This window comes from Microchirus variegatus, assembly GCF_963457635.1.
Source record: "Microchirus variegatus genome assembly, chromosome: 11".
Classification (NCBI taxonomy): Eukaryota; Metazoa; Chordata; class Actinopteri; order Pleuronectiformes; family Soleidae; genus Microchirus; species Microchirus variegatus.
Genome location: NC_139812.1, coordinates 17,825,168 through 17,848,707, shown reverse-complemented (window position 1 = coordinate 17,848,707; position 23,540 = coordinate 17,825,168). Strand labels below are relative to the sequence as shown.

At 39.9% G+C, this 23,540-nt stretch overlaps 2 protein-coding genes across 2 annotated transcripts; both read left to right on the top strand.

The window, feature by feature from the left end:
- The first annotated feature begins 239 nt into the window (after positions 1 to 239).
- fam135a (family with sequence similarity 135 member A) lies at positions 240 to 13,273 on the top strand. Its single transcript, XM_083897600.1, has 21 exons — positions 240 to 434; positions 2,284 to 2,413; positions 2,980 to 3,059; positions 4,446 to 4,585; positions 4,952 to 5,022; positions 5,162 to 5,335; positions 5,528 to 5,654; positions 6,363 to 6,516; positions 7,097 to 7,174; positions 7,587 to 7,636; positions 7,911 to 8,069; positions 8,163 to 8,236; positions 8,370 to 8,524; positions 8,632 to 10,588; positions 10,713 to 10,873; positions 10,956 to 11,047; positions 11,173 to 11,270; positions 11,426 to 11,577; positions 11,692 to 11,802; positions 11,907 to 12,020; positions 12,168 to 13,273. The coding sequence occupies exons 2-21, from the start codon at positions 2,337 to 2,339 to the stop codon at positions 12,371 to 12,373; spliced, it is 4,230 nt and encodes a 1,409-aa protein (XP_083753726.1). The 5' UTR covers positions 240 to 434; positions 2,284 to 2,336; the 3' UTR covers positions 12,374 to 13,273.
- A 3,557-nt stretch (positions 13,274 to 16,830) lies between these two features.
- LOC310933821 (FERM domain-containing protein 6) lies at positions 16,831 to 23,493 on the top strand (the record flags this gene model as incomplete). The annotated part of the gene is made up of 13 exons (XM_083897391.1): positions 16,831 to 16,908; positions 17,042 to 17,132; positions 18,116 to 18,195; positions 18,357 to 18,433; positions 18,581 to 18,767; positions 19,678 to 19,833; positions 20,304 to 20,369; positions 21,785 to 21,853; positions 21,939 to 22,113; positions 22,275 to 22,544; positions 22,801 to 22,917; positions 23,046 to 23,116; positions 23,203 to 23,493. The coding sequence occupies 13 exons, from the start codon at positions 16,831 to 16,833 to the stop codon at positions 23,491 to 23,493; spliced, it is 1,728 nt and encodes a 575-aa protein (XP_083753517.1).
- Positions 23,494 to 23,540: the final 47 nt, after the last annotated feature.

The following is a 23,540-nucleotide window of genomic DNA, read 5'->3' as shown; positions in this document are numbered from 1 at the left end:
ACACTGGGTGAAACCATTTCTCACTAATTCTCCCACCAGCTTCGTGGTTGTCATGGTAAATGTAGGGGTGGGGGGGACTTTTCTTCAAGGCCCCCACCATTCGCCTGTCCTGTCGGTGCGCCTCTGGTATGTGCCGTGACGCGCAGTTAAATGTTCATCAGCGTGCAGTTGGAGCAGCCCCTGCTGACAGCTTCTCACATAGAGCTCAGTTAGCTCGACAGTTAGCAGACAACCCAACCCAGAATGGTACATAGTCCGTTTGCTCAACGTATTACTTCAATGGGCGTATTTACTGTAGCGTTAGTCAGATGAGGAAGCAAGCTAGTCAGCTAGGTACTGTTTTGTGTCGGCGCCGCGCTGTGAAAAGACGACGAAAGGACTAAATTTGGAGCTAACGTTGGTTAGCCAGCTAATGTTAGCCTGCCAGCGCAATGGTGAGTAGCTCCGCTGTGTGGCTAATGTTAGACCGGGCAGAGCTGTGCGGGAGGTGGCTAATGTTTCGCTAATTCTTACCATTAGCTAACTTGTCGTGAGACGTTTTGTTTTCGTCGAGCGGTTTAAGTGTGTTTTGTTTTGTCTTTGGTGGATCGTTACTCACCTTTATTGGGCCCCTAACTAAATTGTTGTTTTGGTAGCGTCCCACCTGTAACCCTGAGGATATTATCAGTGGCATCAAATCTGTGTCGGTGAGTTATAACTAGAACAGCTATTTCCCAACTCTGGTCTCTGATTTGAAATAAGGGTTCCCTATTTTAAAGAAGAAGCAATCGGATGGTGGCTGTTGAGGCCTCATCATATATATATATATATATATATATATATATATATATATATATATATATATATATTTATAAATATATTATATATGTATCCATCTTGTGTATGGGGAGGCGCGAATGGTCTTGAATGCCAGTTACATTAGCTGTTGCCAGTTTGTTTAGGGAAATGTGACGTTTGTGGTTGTTGCCTTTTGCAAATGACAGTTTTGCATTCATTGTCAAGCTGTGTACAATACACAAATTACTGGGTTTTACTCTGAGAACTATGCAATAACTTGTTTAGTTTTTTTTTTGCTCCATGCTGTTGTTCGATGGAGATAGATGCGTTTGCGTGAAATGGTAGTGTTTTTATTTTATAGTGTTGCACGTCTAGTCTCTTACTGTTTGGTGCAATGACAGTAATGCTTCTTCTTCAAACATTTAAGTGGATACCCATCTGCAGCTAGCTCTTATTGACAGCTTATTTTATTAACGGTGTGTGTCACCATAAATATGTCAGTCGCACATAACCTCACCCTCTATGTATTCTGTATACAGGGTTAGACTTTGACACAAAGCTGTCGTATTTGCTGAGGACTGAACCTGTCATACCAGTTGCCCTGAAAACCCCTAAACATCAGACTGAATGTTAATCTGAAAGTAATCATTGGCCTTGTTGGCATTTTAGATTTTCAAATGTGAAAACATACTCCTCTTACACATTACACATTTTCAATTCCCACTTATTACAACTAGTGAAAATAGCATCAACTAATGTCACTGTCACTTTAGGTTGGTATAGGTTTTTATTGGTAACTAACTGGTTAGTCATATGACTAATTTATCTTATTTGTTTGATTGAAGATTGATATGAAGTGTCAATGTTAAGGTCTCAATAAAATGGAAATGACTCCTAGCTTTAATGTATTAGACCGTTTTTAACAAAAAGGCATTCATATTCGAATTGTAGCATAACCTGCTCGTAATTGTTTTGCGTTGGCCATCTGTGTCAACCAGGTCAAATTCCCATTTTCCCTTTGTGTGTCATTTTCATTGTCATGTATGCCGTCAAGTGCTGTCTCCCAGTAGATTATTTATTCATTTCATACATGACTAATTTAGAGAGCTTCTGTATCATTGCTTTTGCCAGGAACTAAAGCCAGAAACAGTTATGACTTTTTTATTCACTGAACAAAACACTTAATGACAAGGGTGTTTGTGTTTGTTTCTCATATAGCAAATTGTGATATTATATTTCTGGCCTATTTCTGTAATGTTATTCATAGTATTTTCCTCTACTCTATTACGCTAATGCTATAATTATCTGTGCTGTTAACAAATTAAGCCCAGAGGACAAAATAGCCCCTATGCCAAATGTAAGGCTTGTGCCCTAGCAATAAATCTTTTAAATAACTGACCAACTCTGCCAATGCATGTTCTTGATTTTGCTCATAAATGCCTGCTTTAAAATACTTATGTTTTCTTTTTTTTATTCGCTTATAATGTGAATAACTTATGCCCATAGGCCTACCGATGTATTCCAGATGATGTAAGGCACCTTTGCCTGTAGAGACCAAGATGACTGAAGTCCAGGCTACAGTGGAGTTCTCTGTGGAGCTCCACAAGTTCTACAATGTGGACCTCTTCCAAAGAGGGTGAGTATCATCACATTGTCTCTAGATACGCATTATTATTAGTAGTAGTAGTAGTAGTAGTAGTAGTGGGTTAAGGTTAGGGTTTTTTGCTTTATGTTTTCAGCAGGTGTTACCATTAATTTTTTGAGCTTTCTTTCAAACAATATACACTACATGAAGTTTACTGTACTGGATACAATTATATTAAAAAATGTGTGTTTATGGAAAATGTCATGTCCTGGAGTTTTAGGAAGCTAAAAAGTATTGCTTAGTTCAAAACGGAAGATAATTCATATGCAAATATACCGTTTCATATTTTTTGTATGTCATTGATTAAAACCCCTGCTCTCTTCTCTTAGTTCATCAGTGCTTTAAGAGCTTAGGTTTACTACATGAGTGACTGTGAAAGAAAGTGCTCATTATTCATTCATGAATTGTGTAGTGTCATTTTACAAGTAGATGCACTTGCACCTAAACTGTGTGGTTTGCTCATCTTTCACAGAACTTCTAATGATGTTGTGGACCAAACTAATAGTACTTGTTTTTATGTCGGTGTTGATTTACATTTACGTCATCTGTATTTTCAGGTTCTACCAGATCCGAGCCAGTCTGAAGATGCCACCCCGGGTCCCTCACAAAGTTGAGACCAGTCTACTCCACCCCGGAGGTAAATTAAACATCATTCACAAAGAGAGTAAATGTGTCTAGCATAGTAATTTTTCCTAACAAACTTGGGGAATTTTTTACCACATAAGCACAAATCCAATTGTGAAGTGGTTGGTCTGTGGGCATCTACGTGTATGTGTGTGGGCATCTCAAGTGCCGCTGTTTACCAAGGCAGAACATTAAACGGAGGGTGTGGTATAATTTATGAATTAATTTAGCCAGTCACTTGTCTCATGGATTAAAAACAGCTGTCCCAATTACAATGACACCGCAGCAGCTGAACAAATGGAAAAAACCTTCAAGAATTGATGGTCCTGTCTTGTGTAGAGTAATGTGACCTGCACACAGTCTTGCTCTTGTTGCAGATCTGAGCTTGTGGGTTTTGTTAACTTGTACAATTATGTCATAAAATAAAAATATTGTTAGAATTGTTGGAAGATTTCCATCAATCCAACTCTGTTTCAGGTTTGATCCTGTTCTATCTTATACCATCGACATGCATTTCATTTTGATTGATACATGTAATGCAAGATTTTTATACCAATGTAACGGCTTCCTCTTGCTGGGGGTGAATAGTTCATAGTTTTTTTTATGTTTTAAACATTATTCCATAATTTCTGCACATTTTTCTCTGTAATTATTTTGGTCTTGTTGATAAAGTCCCCCAAGACATTTATTCTGAATCTGTTAAAAAAAACAAAATAACAACAACATTTTCTACTAATTATCGACAACACACTTCATTTAAATGAACCTCCTTCTCCACATATCGGGGAAAAGGGATTGTTGAGGTCAGAAAATGATCATACTGTTGCTCTTGTTGACCTTTCTGTTACCATGAAAACAGAGCCCATTCTTCATCAGTGTTCTTCTCTATTCTCTAATTAAAGCCGTTAACAGAATATTTCAGTAGCCAACACTGACCATTAAGTAATGCTGCTTTGCTCATAAGGAGGCTGGTTGTGTCCCTAAAAATACATAATCTAGTCAATACTATTAATGCAGGTAGACTTGTATGTTGTTTTCAGATCTTGGATTATGCTTTTACAGAGAAAATAGTTATTGTTTTTGCAGATAAGACTTTGCTGCCTGGTAGCTTATAGGGCACTGGCTTATCTCACTCCACTCCTTGTTCTTGGTATTTCTCCAAGTCTTTGTGTATATGCCACTTCCCCTTTTTAGAGACATGCACTGCTTTCTTTCAAATCTTTTAATTCACAATGGATCATGGGGAAAATATTTAGATACAATGCTTTTTAATGTTTTGGTTACTTCTTTTATATCATTCTTTTGTCTTTGTTACAGTTCTACATACAAAATGCAAGCAGCTTTTCTTTGATCACTCCATTCTCACGCAGTTAATTATAGTGGGTTTTTTTCTGTCCAGGCTCTGATCTGGCATTTCCTGCTTCAGTCCAAGATGATGCCATCTGCAGCAAAACCTTCCAAATCCTGTACAAGAATGAGGAGGTTGTAGTCAATGACGTCCTCCTCTTCAAAGTGATGATGCTGCTAGATGAGAAGAAGGTAGGTTTATGACAAAGAGGTGATAATTTGAGCCAGGTGTATATTTTCTTCACTGTTAATTGTACACTAAGCTTAAAGTAGACATGAGAACACGAAATGCTAGTACACTTGATCTTTTTGTTTTGTATTATTCTAAGTACTATAGCTTATAGCTACTGTGTCTTTGTTAATACTACCTCCATTGACTTTGTTATGCTGCTCATCAAATAATAGTTTTCAATGTAATGTGGCACATTGACAGCCAGACTGCTTTAAGGGCCGAGGTCACACCAACCAATGGTTTTGATACGTTTCGGATTACAGAATTTGTAGACTGACCATGGGACTCTTATGTTAACTGTCTCCACATTTTTGTAATATCCTCAGGTCGAAGAGTCCCTCAATGACATGGATTTCCAGCTCTTCTTGGAGTTATATTTCACAGATGGTGATTACACGTAGGTGTTGCATAATTTTAACTATGTGTTTTTGTATTAGTGTTCTGTGTGAATTTGATAAAAGGAATCTTGATGTTTGCCTCTCCTATGCAAATGTGACACGAGTCCTTGTTTTCCCCCTCTTATTTAATTTTCACAGACCAGATGATCCAAGCTCTTTACAGAATATCAGTGGCCGCACACTTCGTTTGCACTTTAGCCTTCAGCGAGGCATCCACCAACACATCAATGTCATGTTTGACTACTTCCACCTGTCTGTCGTTTCTGTAGCCATACATGCTTCCCTTGTGGCACTACATCAGCCCCTTATCAGGTAAGGTATAAATATATTTGAGTGCACAGGTTTGAGCTATGGAGCTTTTAAATAAATCCATAGTTGTAATATTTATGATTATACAGTAAATTGTAGCTACTTCACATAACACATTTAACACTGTGGTTAAATTAAACGGCTGTGCAACATTCTTAGACTGATGAGTTGAGTTTGCTTGCTGTTTTTACCTAGTTTTCATCGACCAGTTAAAACCACATGGCTTAACCGCAACTCCCCAGCACAAACCAAGGACTCTGTCATCCCACTTCTGGAGAACGTGGTGTTTGGAAGCAGTTATGTCAAGCAAATATCACCAGATGTAAGTGAAGCCACTTGAAGATCATTTAATTGGCAGATCTAATTAATCTAATTACTTTTTACTGTTTTTCTTTTAAAAGGGGGGAAATTCAGGTAAAAGAAAGATGTTTTTCATCATGGATGCCTGCCTGCAATGCATGCTTTGGTTATTAAATGGACATGATTACAGACTCAGATTTAACAGTCTTGCACCTCAGGTAGAGGGTTCTATTTCTAATATTTGAATCGTGGAGAGATGTGTCGAGCTGTTGACAGAAAGGGCAGAAGAGGTGGAAAATGTCAGAACGCTGTCACATTTGTCCAGAAGTAATTGGCCTCTGCTGACATACAAAAGGTGCCCAGCTCGAGCTGCTCCCACAGTACCGTGGTGCGAAAATGTCCCACTGTGAATCTGACAAAATATACATTTTGATGTGCCATTAATGGACACACCTCATTACTACATCAGTAAAAAGCATAAAAAAGCAACGATGGTTGTAGGTTATGTTTCCCTTGTTTTAAGTTTTCCCTTAACTGCCGACTGAAGTTTGCATCCAGATTCACAGCTTTCCAGTGTCCCGATTAATAACAGTACCTGATATGAAGTGATCACAGTGATTTTGTTGTCGGTTACCGTTGCAGTGGTCTAGCCACTGGAAGTGTTTAGTGCTAGTGTCCAGAAAAGCAAATAAATATTGCTTACCATTTTCTCTTCCATTTGTTCCCTCAGGGCAGGACATTCCTAGTAACTGACCACTGTCTGCAACACGCTTTCAGCCTGCACCACAACCTTTGTTCCAGTCTCCTGCTCGCCTACCGGGGCCTCTTTGACTACTTCACTTCAATTACCAAGGACCTGCCCTCCTCGCATCGTATGGAATTAGGTATACTATGGCTTCCTGTCAATTTAGGTCAGAGTGTGGGGCTACTATGGCTTGTAAAGCAATGTAATCTGAGTATATATATTACAGAATTCTTAAAAAAAAAAAAGGGAAATGCACTGTACACACCATAGTTAACTTAAAAGCTTTTAGAAGAAATATATATTTTCAGAGTTATACTTTACAATACCATCTTATTCATATTTCACTTTGGATGGATTTTCATTGTTTTTCTTTTCAACATCTTTGTTAATCACATATTGCAAGTTTGTTGTGTTTTCATGTCATTTCACATGATCCCTTCTCAAGAACATTTTCTACCATTAAAGCAAACCACACAATCAGCAAACCTCCTGGTTACTTTAGGGATCTACTTCTCTTAGTTCAGAAACTTCATAGAGCATACATGAATTCTATTAATACATCTGTTATCCTGTAGACAAAAGCCACATTTTAACAGTTCCCAAACACAACTCACTTTGGTTCACCAGACATAATCCACACAAGCGGATGGATACTAACCCATCCCAGACAACCAAATGATAAAAAAGGTTAAATATGCCTATATGTGCAATCTTACTAGCCAAGCCCAGCATGCAAGTCCTATATGAGCGAGTACTCAGAAGACCCTATCCCCGAAGTCAAAGGCACGTCTACATAGGTATGTCCCAATCCTTCAAATCAGCCTGCCATTCTTTTCCTTTTCCTCTTCACTCACTTGCATTCATGTGAATAAACCACCATTTCTTCTTGTGTCCCACCTACTACAAACAATATGTTTAACCGCTTTCATGTCACCTTTTCATTACATTATACACTGAATATTAAAGTCTGTCTTTCCTTCTTCATAACTGACCCTGGTGAAGGACTTGTTTAACACTATATCACTGTAGAATTAGTTGGCTGTCTCTGTTCATGTCTGACAAAACCTATTTTCTAACGCCACTGCTTTCTGTCACTGCTTCTACCTGCTTGCAGTACAGGTTCTTCTAAAAACCAAAACCACAATGGTTCAATGAATTCTAAAAGTGATTTTTCATTTTGTTTGTTTAATGCTATTTCTGTTTCTTTAGAGCAACTCGACTTAGAGGCTCGTCTAACTGACTTATGTGAACAAGTTAAGGTAAAAAAAAAAACGATAATTTAATATATTTATATTATCAAGTTGGTGTTTGCTTTGTATTGAAAACTGGATTTAGCTGGGGCCATAGAAATTGCTGGTAAAATGAACAATTTGATTAGCGGAATGTGTCTCTGACTGGAGGGCATGATTTGTTGTTTCAAGGAGCTGCCTGTAAGAAATGTACTGTGATTTAAAAAAAAAAAAAAAAGCTGCCCTTGTTCATTATGCTGATGATATGGAAATATGCCCACCTGAGCTCTCTTTGTACCCTTAGCAGAAGGCAGAGTCCCCAGATGAGCTGGCAGAATTGGTCAATATGAACCTGGCTCAGCTCTGTTCTCTGCTCATGGCTCTTTGGGGACAATTCCTAGAGGTTGTGTCCCTGCAGGAGCATGTTGCTGCCCTCCTTGCTGCAGAGCACCATACACTAAGGGTGAGTTCCACCTCCTTAAATCAAATGTCTGACCAGCCATCTTCAAATGGCAATCTGTATTTTGATTTGAGTAAAAATGTCATGCTTTTATAGGTAAGGCGGTTTGCTGAGGCTTTCTTTTGTCTTGAACATCCAAGACAATCTGCACTGGCTTATCAGGAACTACAGTAAGTTGCAGTGTCATGTTTGTCATGAAATATATTGTTGCTCATGTTGAGACTGTACTAGTCGTTACTTGTCTCAAATAGTTTAGAAACCCCAGACAATTTTTTTCCCTCTCTACTTCTGATTCTTATTTAGCGCTCACAGTCACCAGCAGATGACTACTGCGATAAAAAACTCCAGCTACTTCCTGTCATTGCCTCCACTTCCAGTAGAATGTGCAGACCTAGATGGTGATGTCAGCTCTCTGCCAATCATCTTTGAGGATCGATACTTGGATTCTCTTACAGAAGGTCAGTAACACAGAATTGCCACAGGTGTTAAGTTATCAGGCCAATTAATTTCTGATTTGTTGTTGTTTTTTTTCTTTTCTTTTTTTAATGTTGGTTTCAATATGAAGATCGTGATGGACCCTGGCTGGGCATGCATAATACAAGGACTGGCTCATTGTCCAATAAAATGGACAAGCCCAACCCTAAGGACTGCAATGCAGCAGCCAGCCCCATCCCAGAGTCTTGCTCTGCCTCCATGGAAAACACCTGGTCAGACAACTATGAGCCACCACCAAAGTCCAAAGGCAAGTCAGTTAAACTGAAGAAAAATTCTAAATCTGACAACTCCAAGAAGTTGATCAGACAGGGTTCCAAGGACTCTGTAGTTCTGGTGGGCTACAAAAACCTCAAAGCTCCTTATGGAGACCCTAGCACAAAGTACAAGGAAGGGGAACATCTCCTTAACCAAGATGAGGACCATGATACCTTACAGGTGGACCTAAGTAGTAAAGTAAGGACTAATGTCAGTTCTTCTGTTGACTGTGGTGCCACAGCAGCACGTTGTGGAATCAGTGCTCGTGATTCTGTTTCAGATGAAAAGGAATCGAATATAACTGCTGCTGCTTGTCATAAAGGTTTCTTCAAAAATCCTACTAACGTGGACATACCGAATAATCCTCAGGCAGGTACTGGGGCTGTCACCGTATGCAACCAACCACTTCACAAAAATGAACAAGCTTACCATGGTGGCCAAAAGCTGCCACAGTGGTCTAGTGGGCTGAAACAAATTGAGGTGAAACCAAGTAACAAGGACCCATACCAAGGGGATAAAGTTACTGTTCTTCTACCATGTCGGACTGATGGAATTCTTACCAATAGTACTCCTGAGATAATTCAAACGGACCCATGTGACCCACAGCAGTCTGTTGTGGACTCTGTGTTTGAAAGGCCAGGTAAAGAAGCCGCACAGTGCATCCAACCCTGTCTGTTCTCAGTACAGGTAAAGAGTGATTGTATTAGGTTGCCAGATGTAGCAGCCCCCAGTGCCTCGTCTCGCCTCTCAGACTCAGGCATTGAGAGTGAACCCAGCTCTTTTGCCACACAGTTTGCTCCAGGTCTGCAGACTTGTGTAGGGCAAGGCATTACCGAATCAGGTGGATCTGCCCCACACCCCGAGAGGCCCCTTTTGGGAACTGCATTACGGCCTTTTCAGCAAAACGTACAAAAGCCCAGTGGAGAAATTCTTTACCCTGAAAATACCAGTGCTGTCAGCGGAGTCCAGTCCTCTCTCACATCCATCAATTCTCTGCCCTCAGATGATGAGGGTGAAGGTTCCTCTGCAGGCTCCAGTGGAGCTGAAGTCCGAGCAAGAAAGTCCAGCGTGTTGGTGCAGGAGCAGAGCCTGGTCTTCTCTGGAGATGTCACAAACAAACCACCCATCGCTGCTGCTGGCATTCCGGACACTGGAGCAGGTCATTCCCAACTTCCAAAACCAGTCTTTGACTTGGAAACAGACCCCAAATTAATAGCTATGTCTGAGTTGGAACTTGAGGTAGCGACTGGTTCTGGGACTGTCAAAGAGTCTCGTAGTGAACCTCATACTGCCTGCCCCTCCAGTAACTCTGCCACCAGTAGCACTGACTTGGTAAAACGTGGCATGGTAGAGAACTACTTTGGCTCGTGCTCTAGCACCGATGTGTCTGAGATTAGCCCTGTGGAAACATCCGCTATCACACTGGGAATCCCGACAGGATCACAAGCTGAGCAGGATGAAGATGAGCCTGAGCATGAGATGATTGAAAATGGTTACTATGAGGAAGGTGATGGCTATGCTTTTGTTAATGGTGTGGCTGATGAGGAGTGTACTGGAGCTGTGGATGCAGCTGCTCAAGAGACGGGTCTACTGTTTGAGCAGCTTGGCATCAGCTACCTGCATGAAACAAAGGATTTATCAAGAGCTGCCATCTGCTCCAGCCTCGCCTCCAGCAGTGTTGCCTACAGCTTGGGAAGACCTCCCTGTCCCTCTACATTATGCGTCTCTAGTCTGCGGTGGTATGAATGTGCAACCACGCAACAGATGAAAGCGTGAGTCTTGTTTTTCTTAATTCTCACTTATGTTCATGTTATGGTCATGCAGATGATTCATGCAGATTATTGTTCAGTTTCACACATTCAAAATGAATATTCATGAACTTATTAAATTGTCCAGGTTCATCAAGTCCAAAGATGAATTGAAGCAGCTTAGGCTACCTGGTTTCTTGTACAGTGAGGTGCCTGAGCTAGCATCCACTGTGCCATATTTTAGCCTGGAGGAAGATGAAAGCTGTGATGAAGGCATCCATCTCATAGTCTGTGTCCACGGCCTGGATGGTACGAAAACCTTAACTTACTTTCTTTACGTTTTTGGGTTTTTTATATTGAAAAATCACGTTCCCCTTCCTCACTGCTGCAGGTAACAGTGCAGACCTGAGACTGGTGAAGACTTACCTGGAGCTTGGGCTGCCTGGTGCTCGAATAGACTTCCTAATGTCTGAGAGAAACCAGGTGAGTGGATGAAACCACAGACACTGCTGTGCTCTAAAATGCCTTCTACCCTTAACTTTATTACATATTTTATCAGGCATAGATTAGAACACTATCTTGACACTTTTTTATTGAATATTCTACAGAATGATACCTTTGCTGACTTTGAGTCGATGACAGATCGCCTGCTGGATGAAATAGTCCAGTATATCCAGCTTTACAACCTCACTGTGTCAAAGATAAGGTGAGATGCTGTATTCTACAAAAGTGTACATCGGGATACATTCAGTCATTGTGTGGTGTAGTAAGGCATGATTTCTACCTGTATTATAATGCAGCATGCACAGTTTTAGAAGCAACATGAATGCTGCTTGAACCTTTTCTTTATTCCATTTACAGCTTTGTGGGTCATTCCTTAGGAAACCTTATAGTTCGTTCAGTACTGAGTAGGCCCAGGTTTAAATGTTACCTGAGCAGGCTGCACACCTTCCTTTCACTCTCTGGACCTCACCTGGGCACACTGTACAACAGCTCTGCTTTGGTTAATACAGGTAAGTGTCTATTATTAGAGGTTCCAGTAATCCCCCAAAAGATAATGTCTGTAATGTATCCGTCTGTCTTAGTGGTGGGTCCTGTTGAATGCTGTTGTTGAACTTTGTTTTTAGGACTTTGGTTCATGCAGAAGTGGAAAAAGTCAGGGTCACTCCTCCAACTGACGTGCCGTGACCACTCTGATCCTCGTCAAACGTTCCTTTACAAGCTCAGCAAAAAATCTGGTTAGAGTTACTGTTTTATGTACATATTTTGTGTTTGTGCCAAAGGCAGATCAAATTGTGTGTGCAGAATGTGAGATAATTTTGCTGTTGATTTGCTGTCAAAGGTCTGCAATTTTTCAAGAATGTGGTGCTGGTGGGGTCACTGCAGGATCGTTATGTCCCGTACCATTCTGCTAGAATCGAAATGTGCAAAACTGCATTAAAGGACAAACAATCAGGTGAGTTGGAGCAAGAACAATAATTTTTTGCTTCAGATTCGTAATGGGAAAAAAGAGAAAGTCCCAGTTCTACACATAATGGCTCAATATTCATAAAATGATACCAAATTAATTAAACCTCCACCCATTTCACTCTCTTCTATCCAGGCCCTGTGTATGCTGAAATGATAGAGAACCTGTTGCTGCCTGTGCTTCAGAACAAAGACTGTAATCTAGTGAGATATGATGTCATTCATGCGCTGCCCAACACAGCCAACTCTCTGATCGGTCGGGCTGCCCACATAGCTGTCCTTGATTCTGAGATCTTCCTGGAGAAGTTCTTCCTCGTTGCAGGCCTCAAGTTCTTTCAGTAGAAGAGTCAAAGGGGGCTGAATGAGAGGAATGTGCAGCTTATACCTCACTGCATCGAAACCTCTCTCTCTTTATGGTATCTGGATTATCAGTTGGTTTTTCAAAGTGTATGATTATTTTACGACATAAGTGCAAAATCACAATTTAACTAATTTCATGTTTATATTGGTATTACAGTGGACTTTTATTTTTCTACTGACTTTTTTGTGTTTTGGAAATGATTTCCTGTATCATGTGCTGTACTTTCAGTATTATTTATGTGTTGTTTTTATTTTTCCGCTCCAAATTTTTCAATTCATTTTAAATGCTGAACTGGAAATGTAGCTGCTATAACAATGAAATGGCTGTTATGGTGATACGACATAATGACATGTCCTACACATACTATCATCACCATTGCACCACGTATTTTCCACTAGTTTTAAGAGACATGGAGACATTGACTTGCACCACAACTACATTTTAAAAGCTTTTGTACTGAAACTGGTCATTTTTACAAGCTCATTTTTATTAACAATTTTCCATCGTTTTTAAAGGCAAAGATTGCATTTGAAACTGGATTGTTGCAGCATTGTATTTGGTCTTAATATTTTATGCTGGTCCCTTGCCATCAAAGCGTTCTGCACAGATACCCAACCTGGTGTTGAGGGAAAAAAAAGCTTTGCTACAACATAACATTTTATTAAAGAGGTTTTAATCAATGATTATGATTCAGCAAAGGCACGGGTGGAATATAAACTTGTTTTATTGAAAGCATTTGCTTGGTATCTTGGTGATTATATACATGTACTTGAACTGGAAAGTGTTGCTTGGGATTTAAAAAAAAATATGTTTCTTGAACATTTCTTTATATCATCATACTCGTACCATTAAATATGCATATTATTTTGTTTGTTAAATGATGTCCCTTTCTGTTGTCAATTATTATTATAATAGTTGTTACTCCTGAACTCAATGGGTTTGCACCTCAGTTCAGTACAAATACAGCTAATACTGACGTCATTTCATGAATGTGCATTTATAGCAGTAATTGCATTTCGTATTTAATTTGTCCAGGTTTACTTTTGCAACAGATCAAAATGTCCTGCAGGTGGCGGTGTCGCTGCAAGATGTGCTGTCAATGGAGTCTATAAGTACCCTAATAACTGATGGTGCTGTCAATGCTAGAAATACTGTATTAGGCTATTGTATTTTTTTAAAAACAAATATTTCGTATTGTTAGTTATTGATTACAATGACACTAATCATTTCAAACTATGGTTTAGGAGCACATGACTTGTGTGTATATTCACAAGAAAGGGTGACAACTTCCCCAAGTGTTAAATTAAAATATTCAACACATAATGTAGCATAGATATACATTTTGCAATTCAATACTAACCTCAAGACGGACTATTTAAAACGAAACACATGAAGAGGGATAATGTATAGGACTGAAGCTAACTTGTTGTGGTATAACTGTCAACAGGGATTGATAAAATTAATATTAGTGAAAATTAAGACATAATTAACAAGAGACGTTGTCTTTCAGGAAAATGAAATAGTAGAGTATTGATTGTTCTGAGTAGAGTTGTAGGAAATCGATGAATTTTACTTGTTGCTCCCGCAAACCTACTTCTGTCAACACCAGATATGCTTTACTGCTACGTCTACCATTTAAGAACATGGGAGGGGGGTTACTTTGTCATATGTTGTGTTAAATCGAATTATTATGACGATGGAACCACTAAAATAGGACGTTACTGTTTCAATTGAAAAGCTACAAAGAAGTTACACTAAATACCAACTTGAAAATGCAAAACTGTGTTTAGACAACCAGCGGCTGTTCAAAGGCATATCCCCCCCGCCCCATTATCCGAAATGGTATGGCCCAATCATTTGAGCTTCTCGGTCGTTGTAGAAGTTTTTAATAAGCAATGGAGAGAACGGTGTTTGGTAATATCTGCCCCTCTGTCTATTTCTAATTCGGAAAGCTAAAAGAAGAGTTTGTGTCTCAAGATTTAAGAAGACGTGGAACTGCACAATATGTCATGGTGAGTAACGCACGGTCTCGTAGCTGACTGAAGTGGTCGCCGGAGTAAAGTGATGCACTTGTTGCGTTCGGTTACAACCCATCCAACTAACAGCGTACGCTTGTTTATTTAGTGAACAAATTAAACTAAATCAACATTGGGATTTCCAACGTACTTTAAGTTAATGTTCCTTTGTTTCACTGACTCATAAATGTATATAAATGTACTCGCAACATAGAAACAAGCAACAAGTATTACAGATAAATAATGAGGCGTTAAAGCTGGACGTATCAGTGTTTTATGGTTACATGCCACACAGTTCTACAGAATTAATCTGTGCTCCTGGATTACATTTATTTTATTCTAGCTTTGAAGAAATGTTTGAATTAATTAAACCCAATCATGTGTCACCCATAGCTCTGAGTCAACACTAAGCAATGCGCTGTTTTGTCCTCACCCCACAACAAAGTGTTTTTAAGTGGTTTTTAACAGCAGTAAGCACATGGTGTTGAGTGTGTGTGCTCAGAAACGGGGATTATAAATGTCTTGGATGGGAATTATGGCATACAGATGGCTGCTCTCATGTGATGACATGGTCAGCAACAAGGGGGATGTCTGTCTGAGGTGAGGATATTAGGTTTGCTCTCTGTTTTTCTTTACATTTTTGAAAAATGTTCAAGATTATAATCCTCTGAAGCATGTTCAGTCTGTACTGTTTATTTCTCTTGAATAGCTTGAGTGTTGATCATCCTTTTCAGCCAAGCTATTCATTAAATTCACTAAATTCAGATGTGCATTCAAAAAATAATTTGATCAAGACCACACCACTTACCATACAAAGCACTTTTTTTCTCTCTCTGGAAATCTGTTTCGATTTTACTCTTTCATTCCTGCATGCACGATTGGCTGTAAATTACAGACAGATATCTGCAAACAATTCTTCTAACATTTCAGTAATGTTTTGGCAGTATGGCTGATGTCGCTCCAAGTCTGAGTCTACCAGAGAATGCACCAACACCACTTTCATAATGGAATGAGCTGTATTTACAAATCCACATCTCTAAATGAGATCATAATTTAATTATTCAAATAATAAAACAAACCCTTGTTTTTAAGTATTTAAAAGTTAGTGTTGGAGAGTACAGCAGAGTTTGACTGTCACAAACAAGTCAAGATATTCAAGCCACTGGAATTTCAGGTTTTATGTCTGTTAGCACCTGATGTGTGTCAGGCTCTGTTTGGACTTGTCCATAAATTATATTTGGTAAGTCAAACGTTTGCCTCCTGAGCCGAGAACACTCACTTTTATGGCTCCCGTGTTTTGTGTGCTTGTTTATAGCATTTACATCTTTTACGATGTGTCTGTTCTATGTGCTGCAAATGTATACATCTTGTTTTCCTCAATCACTTAAAAAGAACACCAACATAGTACAACATAGGAAAAGTTTTCCAAGTTTTGTTTACTAAAGTGAAAACTATTTTCTACTTTTTTCCTCGGGAATAAGCAGAAAAATACCGAAACCAATGACTTCTGTCACATTATAAAGTCTTTTTTATTAGTTATCATCAAAAACAGGATTTAGGGGATTTGGAGTCAGCGTGCAGCAGTAATTAACCTGATTATTTGATTCTGAGACACTTCAGTTGAGCGTTGTTCCAGCTGGGACTTCAGGTCAGCGTAGTTAAACGCGAGTCAAGTACCACCATCAAGTACCACCATCCACATCCACCATAGCCATTAACGTATGATTGACAGAATATATAGTAATGCAGTACTTTGTTTTAATATTATTCTTGCTGGATAATGATCTGACTGAAAGTACCCAGTTAATGAATATTAAAGTATAAGCTAATTTCTCTGCCCAAATATTTCTCTGTTTTTAATTACAGTTGGAGTTAAATTATTTGGCTGTGGCCTGGGTCAAGATGATAGTTTTTTTTATTCACTTGAGTCATGTACTTTTGGAATGGTAAATATTTGACCTTTGACCGTTTTAGAGTGGACGATCCGTGTTGAGTTAATCTTTAAGAGATTAATATACTTATGTCTGGAGTCTGGTTTGTTTCTATTAAGGTAATAGAGTCAAACAAAATGAATTGGACATTTTTTATAATGATAAACGTTTTGGTTTCTGCTGTCAATACAAGGTCAGCAAAGTAGTTGACCTGTTGCACAGCTAGTATGTTGGATTTCTTTCACTTTGCTGTTGGATATATTACATGAGTGAGTGATCTGTTTTGCATTCCTCTCTGCTGTCTCCCTCATTCACATCAAAATGTTGTTGAATCACAACCTCTCTCACTCTGATGTCATTCGTTTTTTTTATAGATATACAATATGGACCAGCTGCCCTGGAACAGATAAAAAGTGAACGATAGAGAAAACAAAGCGAAGATTGAAGCTGAAGCGCAGCGAGAGCACTTATCACAGACATACAGAAGACATCATGTCTGCTTCAATAAAACAGGAGCGAACCATTTGTGTTCTCCTCCCCAACAAAGACCAGCTGGACATCACTGTCAGGGTGAGTGTTAAACATGACTATAGCTGTCCGGACCAACAACACTCAGTCTGAACAGATGACTTCTGTTTATCACTACAATGTTTGGGCTGCACCATGTATATTTTTAGATATTGTGTCTTTTCTCTTGCTCCAGCCAAAGTCCACAGGGCAGGATGTTTTCAATCGAGTGACGGAGCTTCTTGGAGTTAAAGAGCTGCACTTCTTTGGCCTCACAGTGGTGAAGGGTAAGTTACGACGAGAGTAAACAACAAGCATGAAAATATTGGAGTTGGGACTTACTAATTTACTCCAGTCATTGAGTTTGTAAACAAAGTTTCACAGCAACACATTCCAGAGCAGAGTAAAAAACATGTTTTCTGCCAACAGAATATTTTCCTTAAACCAAGAAAACATTTCATTCTACCTTCCTCGTCTGCATAATTGAAAGGTGCACTCCCCTTACTGTCTGCTTCATTGTGTTCCCATTCTCTTTACAAATTCGTTGAAATGCTTGGTAATCTTGTGTGGCTCACCACTTGAACAGGCAGCCTTTTGTTTTTTTGTGGTGTTGTTTCAGCGATCACATAGGCCTGGATTCCTGCAAAATTAACTTCATTAGGCCTGGAATGCACCCTTGCATTCCTCCTCTTCATTGAGGGGAGGGATGGATTGATGATGGGAAAAGGAGGGTGGAAGGGAAAACAGATATTCGTCATGACACAGGCCACCTTACTCAACTCTTACTCAAAGGCCTCGGTGAAGGATATTGGAATGAGTCAGAGGAGGAGGACTGAAATGGGCTAAAAGCAAAGATGGATGATTAAAGAAGAGGTTATGAAACAGCTTGGTGAGCATAATACTGCTGCACAAAGTTGAACAAAAGAGATAAAGTGAATTAAGTAGAAAATGCCAGTGTCATGACTCATAGGGCCTGACTGGGAGTAACACAACATCCTTATACTCAACCAACTCACTAGATATGTAATTAAATTGGCATTAGCATTGGCTATATTTTTAAAACCATCAAGCTTTGACAGAGATTTAGTTGATTTTAATAACCTTGTTTTTAGCTTCCTAGTAGCCTCATTCATAAACAGAAGAACAACGGCTTTTTCTTTTACCCCAGTGACTCCCATTGTCGGGCAATTTTAACGCTTGGCTGCATTATTTTGTTTCCTTGCTAACTGTCGGCTTTTTTCTCTCTCTCCTGTCTCCTTCTCTATCTCAGATAATGAGCACATCTTTTTAGACATGGAGGAAAAAGTGAACAAGTACTTTCCTAAGGAATGGAGGCAAGATTCAGGAAAAGTAAGACGGCTTGTTGTGAAGTGTGATTTTTGATTGTGTTGGAGAAGGCAGCATTTTGTTGTGACCCACTCTCCCATCAGTTAATTGGGTGGCCCACATGCCACACTGTTTTGTTAGGCATTAGAAAGTGACTCACATGACTCATCTTTCTCTACTTGCAGACGCTTCAGAAGAGACTGTTGCCTTTAATACTCTGCCTCAAAGTGCAGTACTATGTTGAGAATGGGAGACTTATTTGGTATGTTGCTCCGTCTTCCTCAACACTGAACATGCTTTCTTTTTTATTAAATTGCCCAGTGAACCTATGTTTCTGATTCATCCATCTCTGTCCTCCTTTCTTTTTTCCCTACCCTCCTCTACCATTTTTTTGGTGATGTGGTACCAGTGAACGAAAGGCACGGCATCTGTACTACTCTGACTTGCGCGAGCGAGTGCTTCGCTCTGAATGTCGTCAGCAAGAGGAGGTGTACTTCCAGCTGGCGGGTTACGCCTTGCAGGCTGACCTTGGTGACCACCCGATGCCTGAGGAGTCCACCCCGTATTTTGAACCCAAGGATTACTTTCCCCCCTGGGTAGGTGTTGCCATGTGACAGCAGATATTAAAAACACTGTGGATTTAATGTGGTCTTCAGTTTGACATTTTAATATAATATGTATTCATTTAATTCTTATTTACTTTTCATCTCCTGATGCTCTGTTGTGCGTTTTGCTGTGAAGCTGCTGCTATGTTTTACACAATATATTTTTAAATGTTCTAAATACCTCTCTGGACTCAATTAAATGCCAGGACTCTTCAGTATGAGGCGGCACATCAGGTGGTCTTGCAAATATTTAATTATGACGGAGACCCCACATTGGGATTTGTCTCAGCTGTCACCGATACAATGAAATCATTCATTTGCTTAACTCTATTAGTAATTATTACAACATATTTAACATATTTGCATAAAGCAAGCATTTTTTCTTCACCTTCAGGTTGACAAGATAATTAAAAACTTGAATCTCCTTTTATGTTGCATTTAGAACATATACAAGTGTTTTTCTATAAATATTTTATTAGATTTACAGCCTTTAACATTTTATATTTAAAGGTGCCATATGTAAGAATGTGGCCAAAAACGGTTACTACATTCAAATTCAAAATACCGAGGTCTTTTAGGTTTCGTTTTCTGACATAACTGGCAACCCGTGGTTGCTCGGCAGCTGAGACTCTACTGACTGCAATGATTGGTAGATGGCGCCACATGCCAAAACATGATTTCAAAACATAAACATGATTTGCAGTCTGCAAAAGATTTTTTTTAATGCAAATATTTTGTCTGTACTGTTGTTGTTGGTGAGTTCAGTATGTGATATGAATATTATTCCTGAGTCTCAGTGACATATTAGGGGGATTTTATAACCAGTTGCTTTAGATTTATTACATAATGCACCTTTAAAGGTTATGTTGTAATCTACATCTTTCATGTCCTCCGTGTGTAGATTATTGCTAAGCGTGGAGTGAACTACCTCCTCTGCCATGGGCCCAAAGTGCATCAGGAGCTGTGGGGCATGTCAACCCGTGATGCCATTCTGCTCTTCATCAGGGAGTCGTGTCGACTGGAGGATGTACCTGTCACGTTTTACAGACTGCAAAAGGTGAGGGGGACATTGTTTTGTCATTTCACTGTCATCAAAAGTTGCTTGATTTTGAGTTTTTGTAATTCATTCCATACTGTTGGATGTGAAATTTGCTTATATTTTTAAAATCACAAGTAACAAAACTGAGACTAGCGGACACTGAAAGTGTTATATTCCATCTCTCTAACTGCAAAACTATATTTTTCCATTAAGTGTTCATTTGAGCAGACAGCACAAATAAAACTGGGGCAGATACACAACGCAATCTATTCTACAATATTGTCCTCCCCATCTCAAACTCTCTCATCATCTGATGGATAATTGGAAGATTTGCTCATCCATTGCACCATGTGTTATCATGTTCAATTTGTTGTTAGCATCAGCTCAGTGTCTCCAAGTGAACTAAGAGAGGGGCTTAACTGTGAAATAGCTGTCTTATCTGAGCTGCTCAGATGCCTCGCTGACATCTCATCATTCATGTTGTCCAGGACAAAAAGGAGGAGAGGGGAACGGCATTGCTCGGACTGACCCTGCGCGGAATGCAGGTTTATCAGGTGCGTGCATGTGTGAGTGCGTTAGTAATGCATAGTAGCTACGTCAAACGCGGCTGTTGGGTTCACAAGAGTAAATCTCAAAGATCCAGTCTTTGTATGTGTAGTCCTGTAAAACCTCTGACTAGACGTGTGAGGAATGTGTGGGACTGCTACCAACAGCGGAGAGCATGAGGAGATAGGAGTCTTCTGCCATGTGGTCAGTTGTTTGATCTGTCCGTCAGGGGCCATCTGGGGGGGATTAGGGCTCAGTGCCTGGCTGATTAAAGAGCCAACAGACCGTGAGATACCTTGAGTAGCCCTTAGCCTCTTTGCCAAGACCAGATGGACCCTGTAAACAAAACGAATAGTTTATTGATGGTCAATAATTTTAAAGTACAATGACGTGGAAAGGTTTGGCCACACCTGGTCAAAACTATGATACAGAACATGGGGAAATTGGTCACTATATCTTTTTTGATGTTTGTTTTGTATGATTCTTGAAATAATGTTAACACCCAAATGCAAGCTGTGGGCTTTTATGAAGGTCTCAGGTTGGATTTGTTGTGGCTTTTTCACAACATGATAAGGAAAGCTCTGGCTCTATAAATATTTTGACTACTCAAAACCTTGACCCAACAATCCACAGCACTGAGCTCCTCAAAGCACCTGCCCAACAGTGAAATAATAATTTGTCACAAAGCAGGAGATGCACATAAAATTAGGCATTAACTTAATTTGCAATTTTATTAAAATGGCAGGTAAAGGGTATATTGGAAGTCAGGTTGAGGTCTGGAATTCCAAGCAAGCTTTGTAAGTGATGGTGTGTATACTGTGCTACTGTACAAACGCACCTGCACAAATATCAGTCTGTTGGGTTCTGTTTTGGCCACAATGAGCAAAGGTATGTTGGAAAACTATAAAATGATATGGGCTTGTATTGCAGCCACTGGCTCAGGGTGCATTTCCACTTGTAGAGAGGAATTGGGTAATGGGCCTCATGTTCCAACACACCTTTTTAAAACCCATATTGGCTGACCTCACCAAGTGCAAAGCTGGAGAATTTGCCAGCTCCCTCACAGTCCCCCCTAACTTAGAAGAATCTCAAAGAACTGAAAGCCCTTTGGATTGAACCGGAGAAAATCCCATCACAGACAAGAAGTGAAAGAGCCATTACTAACAACAGACCATGCAGGCTGCCCAGACTTTTGATTTAGACCCTTTTTCCATTTGATGATTTTCTTTTTTAATTGATACAAGATAACAAAAAAATAATAAGAACAGTATCTTTAACTTCATGTTTTTTGGAAGTCAAGTCATCTGTTACTTGCCATCAAAAAAGTGTGGCTGCCAAATATCTTTTTCCATTCACAAAATCTCTCAAGCATTTCAGATATTGTGTGTGTGTGTGTGAATGTGCATGTACTTGCTATTCACAGGAGATGAACAACGTGCGACAGCTGCTATACAACTTTCCTTGGTCAAACGTGGGACGTCTCACTTTCCTGGTATGTGCACTGCTTATATCCATTCACTGTTCAATTTATGCGGTTTTGTCATAACTATTTAATGGGTATATCGTGTCCCGTTAAGGGTAAGAAATTCGAGATCCAGCCAGATGGTTTACCGTCAGCGAGGAAGCTGGTTTACTACACTGGCTCGTCGTTCCGCTCTCGCCACCTCCTCCTGCACCTGAGCAGCAGCCATCGTCTTTACCTCAGCCTCCAGCCTGCCCTCAAACATCTACGCCAGCTGGAGGAGAGCGAAGGTAAGGGAGGGAGGAGTAAATACATGAGCACAATTAGTATCATGATAAGGAATTTTGCAGGGGGGTTTGGGCACACTCATCAACCACAGATGACAGAGGTTAATTGGTGTTTTACATTTTGAAAACAACAAATTGAAAGTGAGTTGTCTGTCCATTTTTAGAGAAAAAGCGTTACAGAGAATCATACATTAGTGATGACCTGGACTTGGACCCCCCCGGCAGTGAGAGCAGCCCTGGCCTGTCTCGACACTCGACCAGCAGCTCTGGAATTGAAGCCGATGCCCGTCAGCACAGCATCTCCACAGAGATGGCCTCTCTGGAGGAGGAAGGTCAGATGTGTTTTGGCTCAGCAGCAAGCCGTGTCAGCCCCTGTACCTCTGGGTTTGACGCAGGCAGCAAAACTCAAACTGAAGATGACTGGTGGCAAGAAGGTTAGAGGATTTTAATGTTGAAGAAATTGTGCCCCATTCTTTCTTGGGTATTGTTTAAGTTACTTGTAATAGTGAGAAACTAGTAGGTTTAAAAGCAGCTGTGTCCTGGTTGTTGATGAAAGCATCTATAGGTGATGATGAACAATAAAGGTTATGTCATTATTGTTCATTTGTATGCCTCGTCTGCTTTGTATTCATGCTATTGTAGTAGCAAGCATCTTGAGATTAACCATATTTCTAACATTTTTATTTTAAGCACTTAAGACCAGTGCTGGAAGCCCAAATGAACCCGACGACATGTTCCAGTTGGCTGACCTTCTTGACGGGGTTTCTGTGGATTGTGCAGAACTCACCTCAGACACTCGTTCATCAGGTACAAATCGTCTGATTGTGATGTTCAGGAAAATGTGTAATCACAGCAGCTAAAAACAAATTGTATTGTCACATTGTTTGTTCTCTTTGTTGTCGATATTGTCTAATAAAATCTTGTGGGCTCTACAGAAAACAAGTCATCCACCCCAGACACGGATGAATATCATGGAAACTTACACAATGAAGATATGTCACAGCAGGTTTGTCGTGTCTTCTATCTTCTTAACTTCCTTTCGATAGGCAGTATTTTCTTAACTTTTATTTTTACTTCTTATCTATGTTCAAGGTGCTGAAATCTAGGGCGCCAGTATGTGTGGATCGGCACAGCCACAGTCTAGATGATGTCAGTTTCCTTCCACCTCCTGCCCCCCTGGGAACCACATTGCTGCCCGATTCCTCCCACAGCTACACATTTGGGTTCCCAGGTATCTCAACAAACACAAAGACCCCCGTCGATCACACTTGTTACCCCCTTTTGCACTGCCCAGCCAAACCTTCATTCTACGGCCGCAGGTCTACCAACAGCCTTTCTCTGGACATGTTAGATGATGAACAGTTTTTGGAATTCATTCTTTGAAGAGCTGTCCATAAGTACGTCTCATCCTTCATTTAAGATGCAACTAA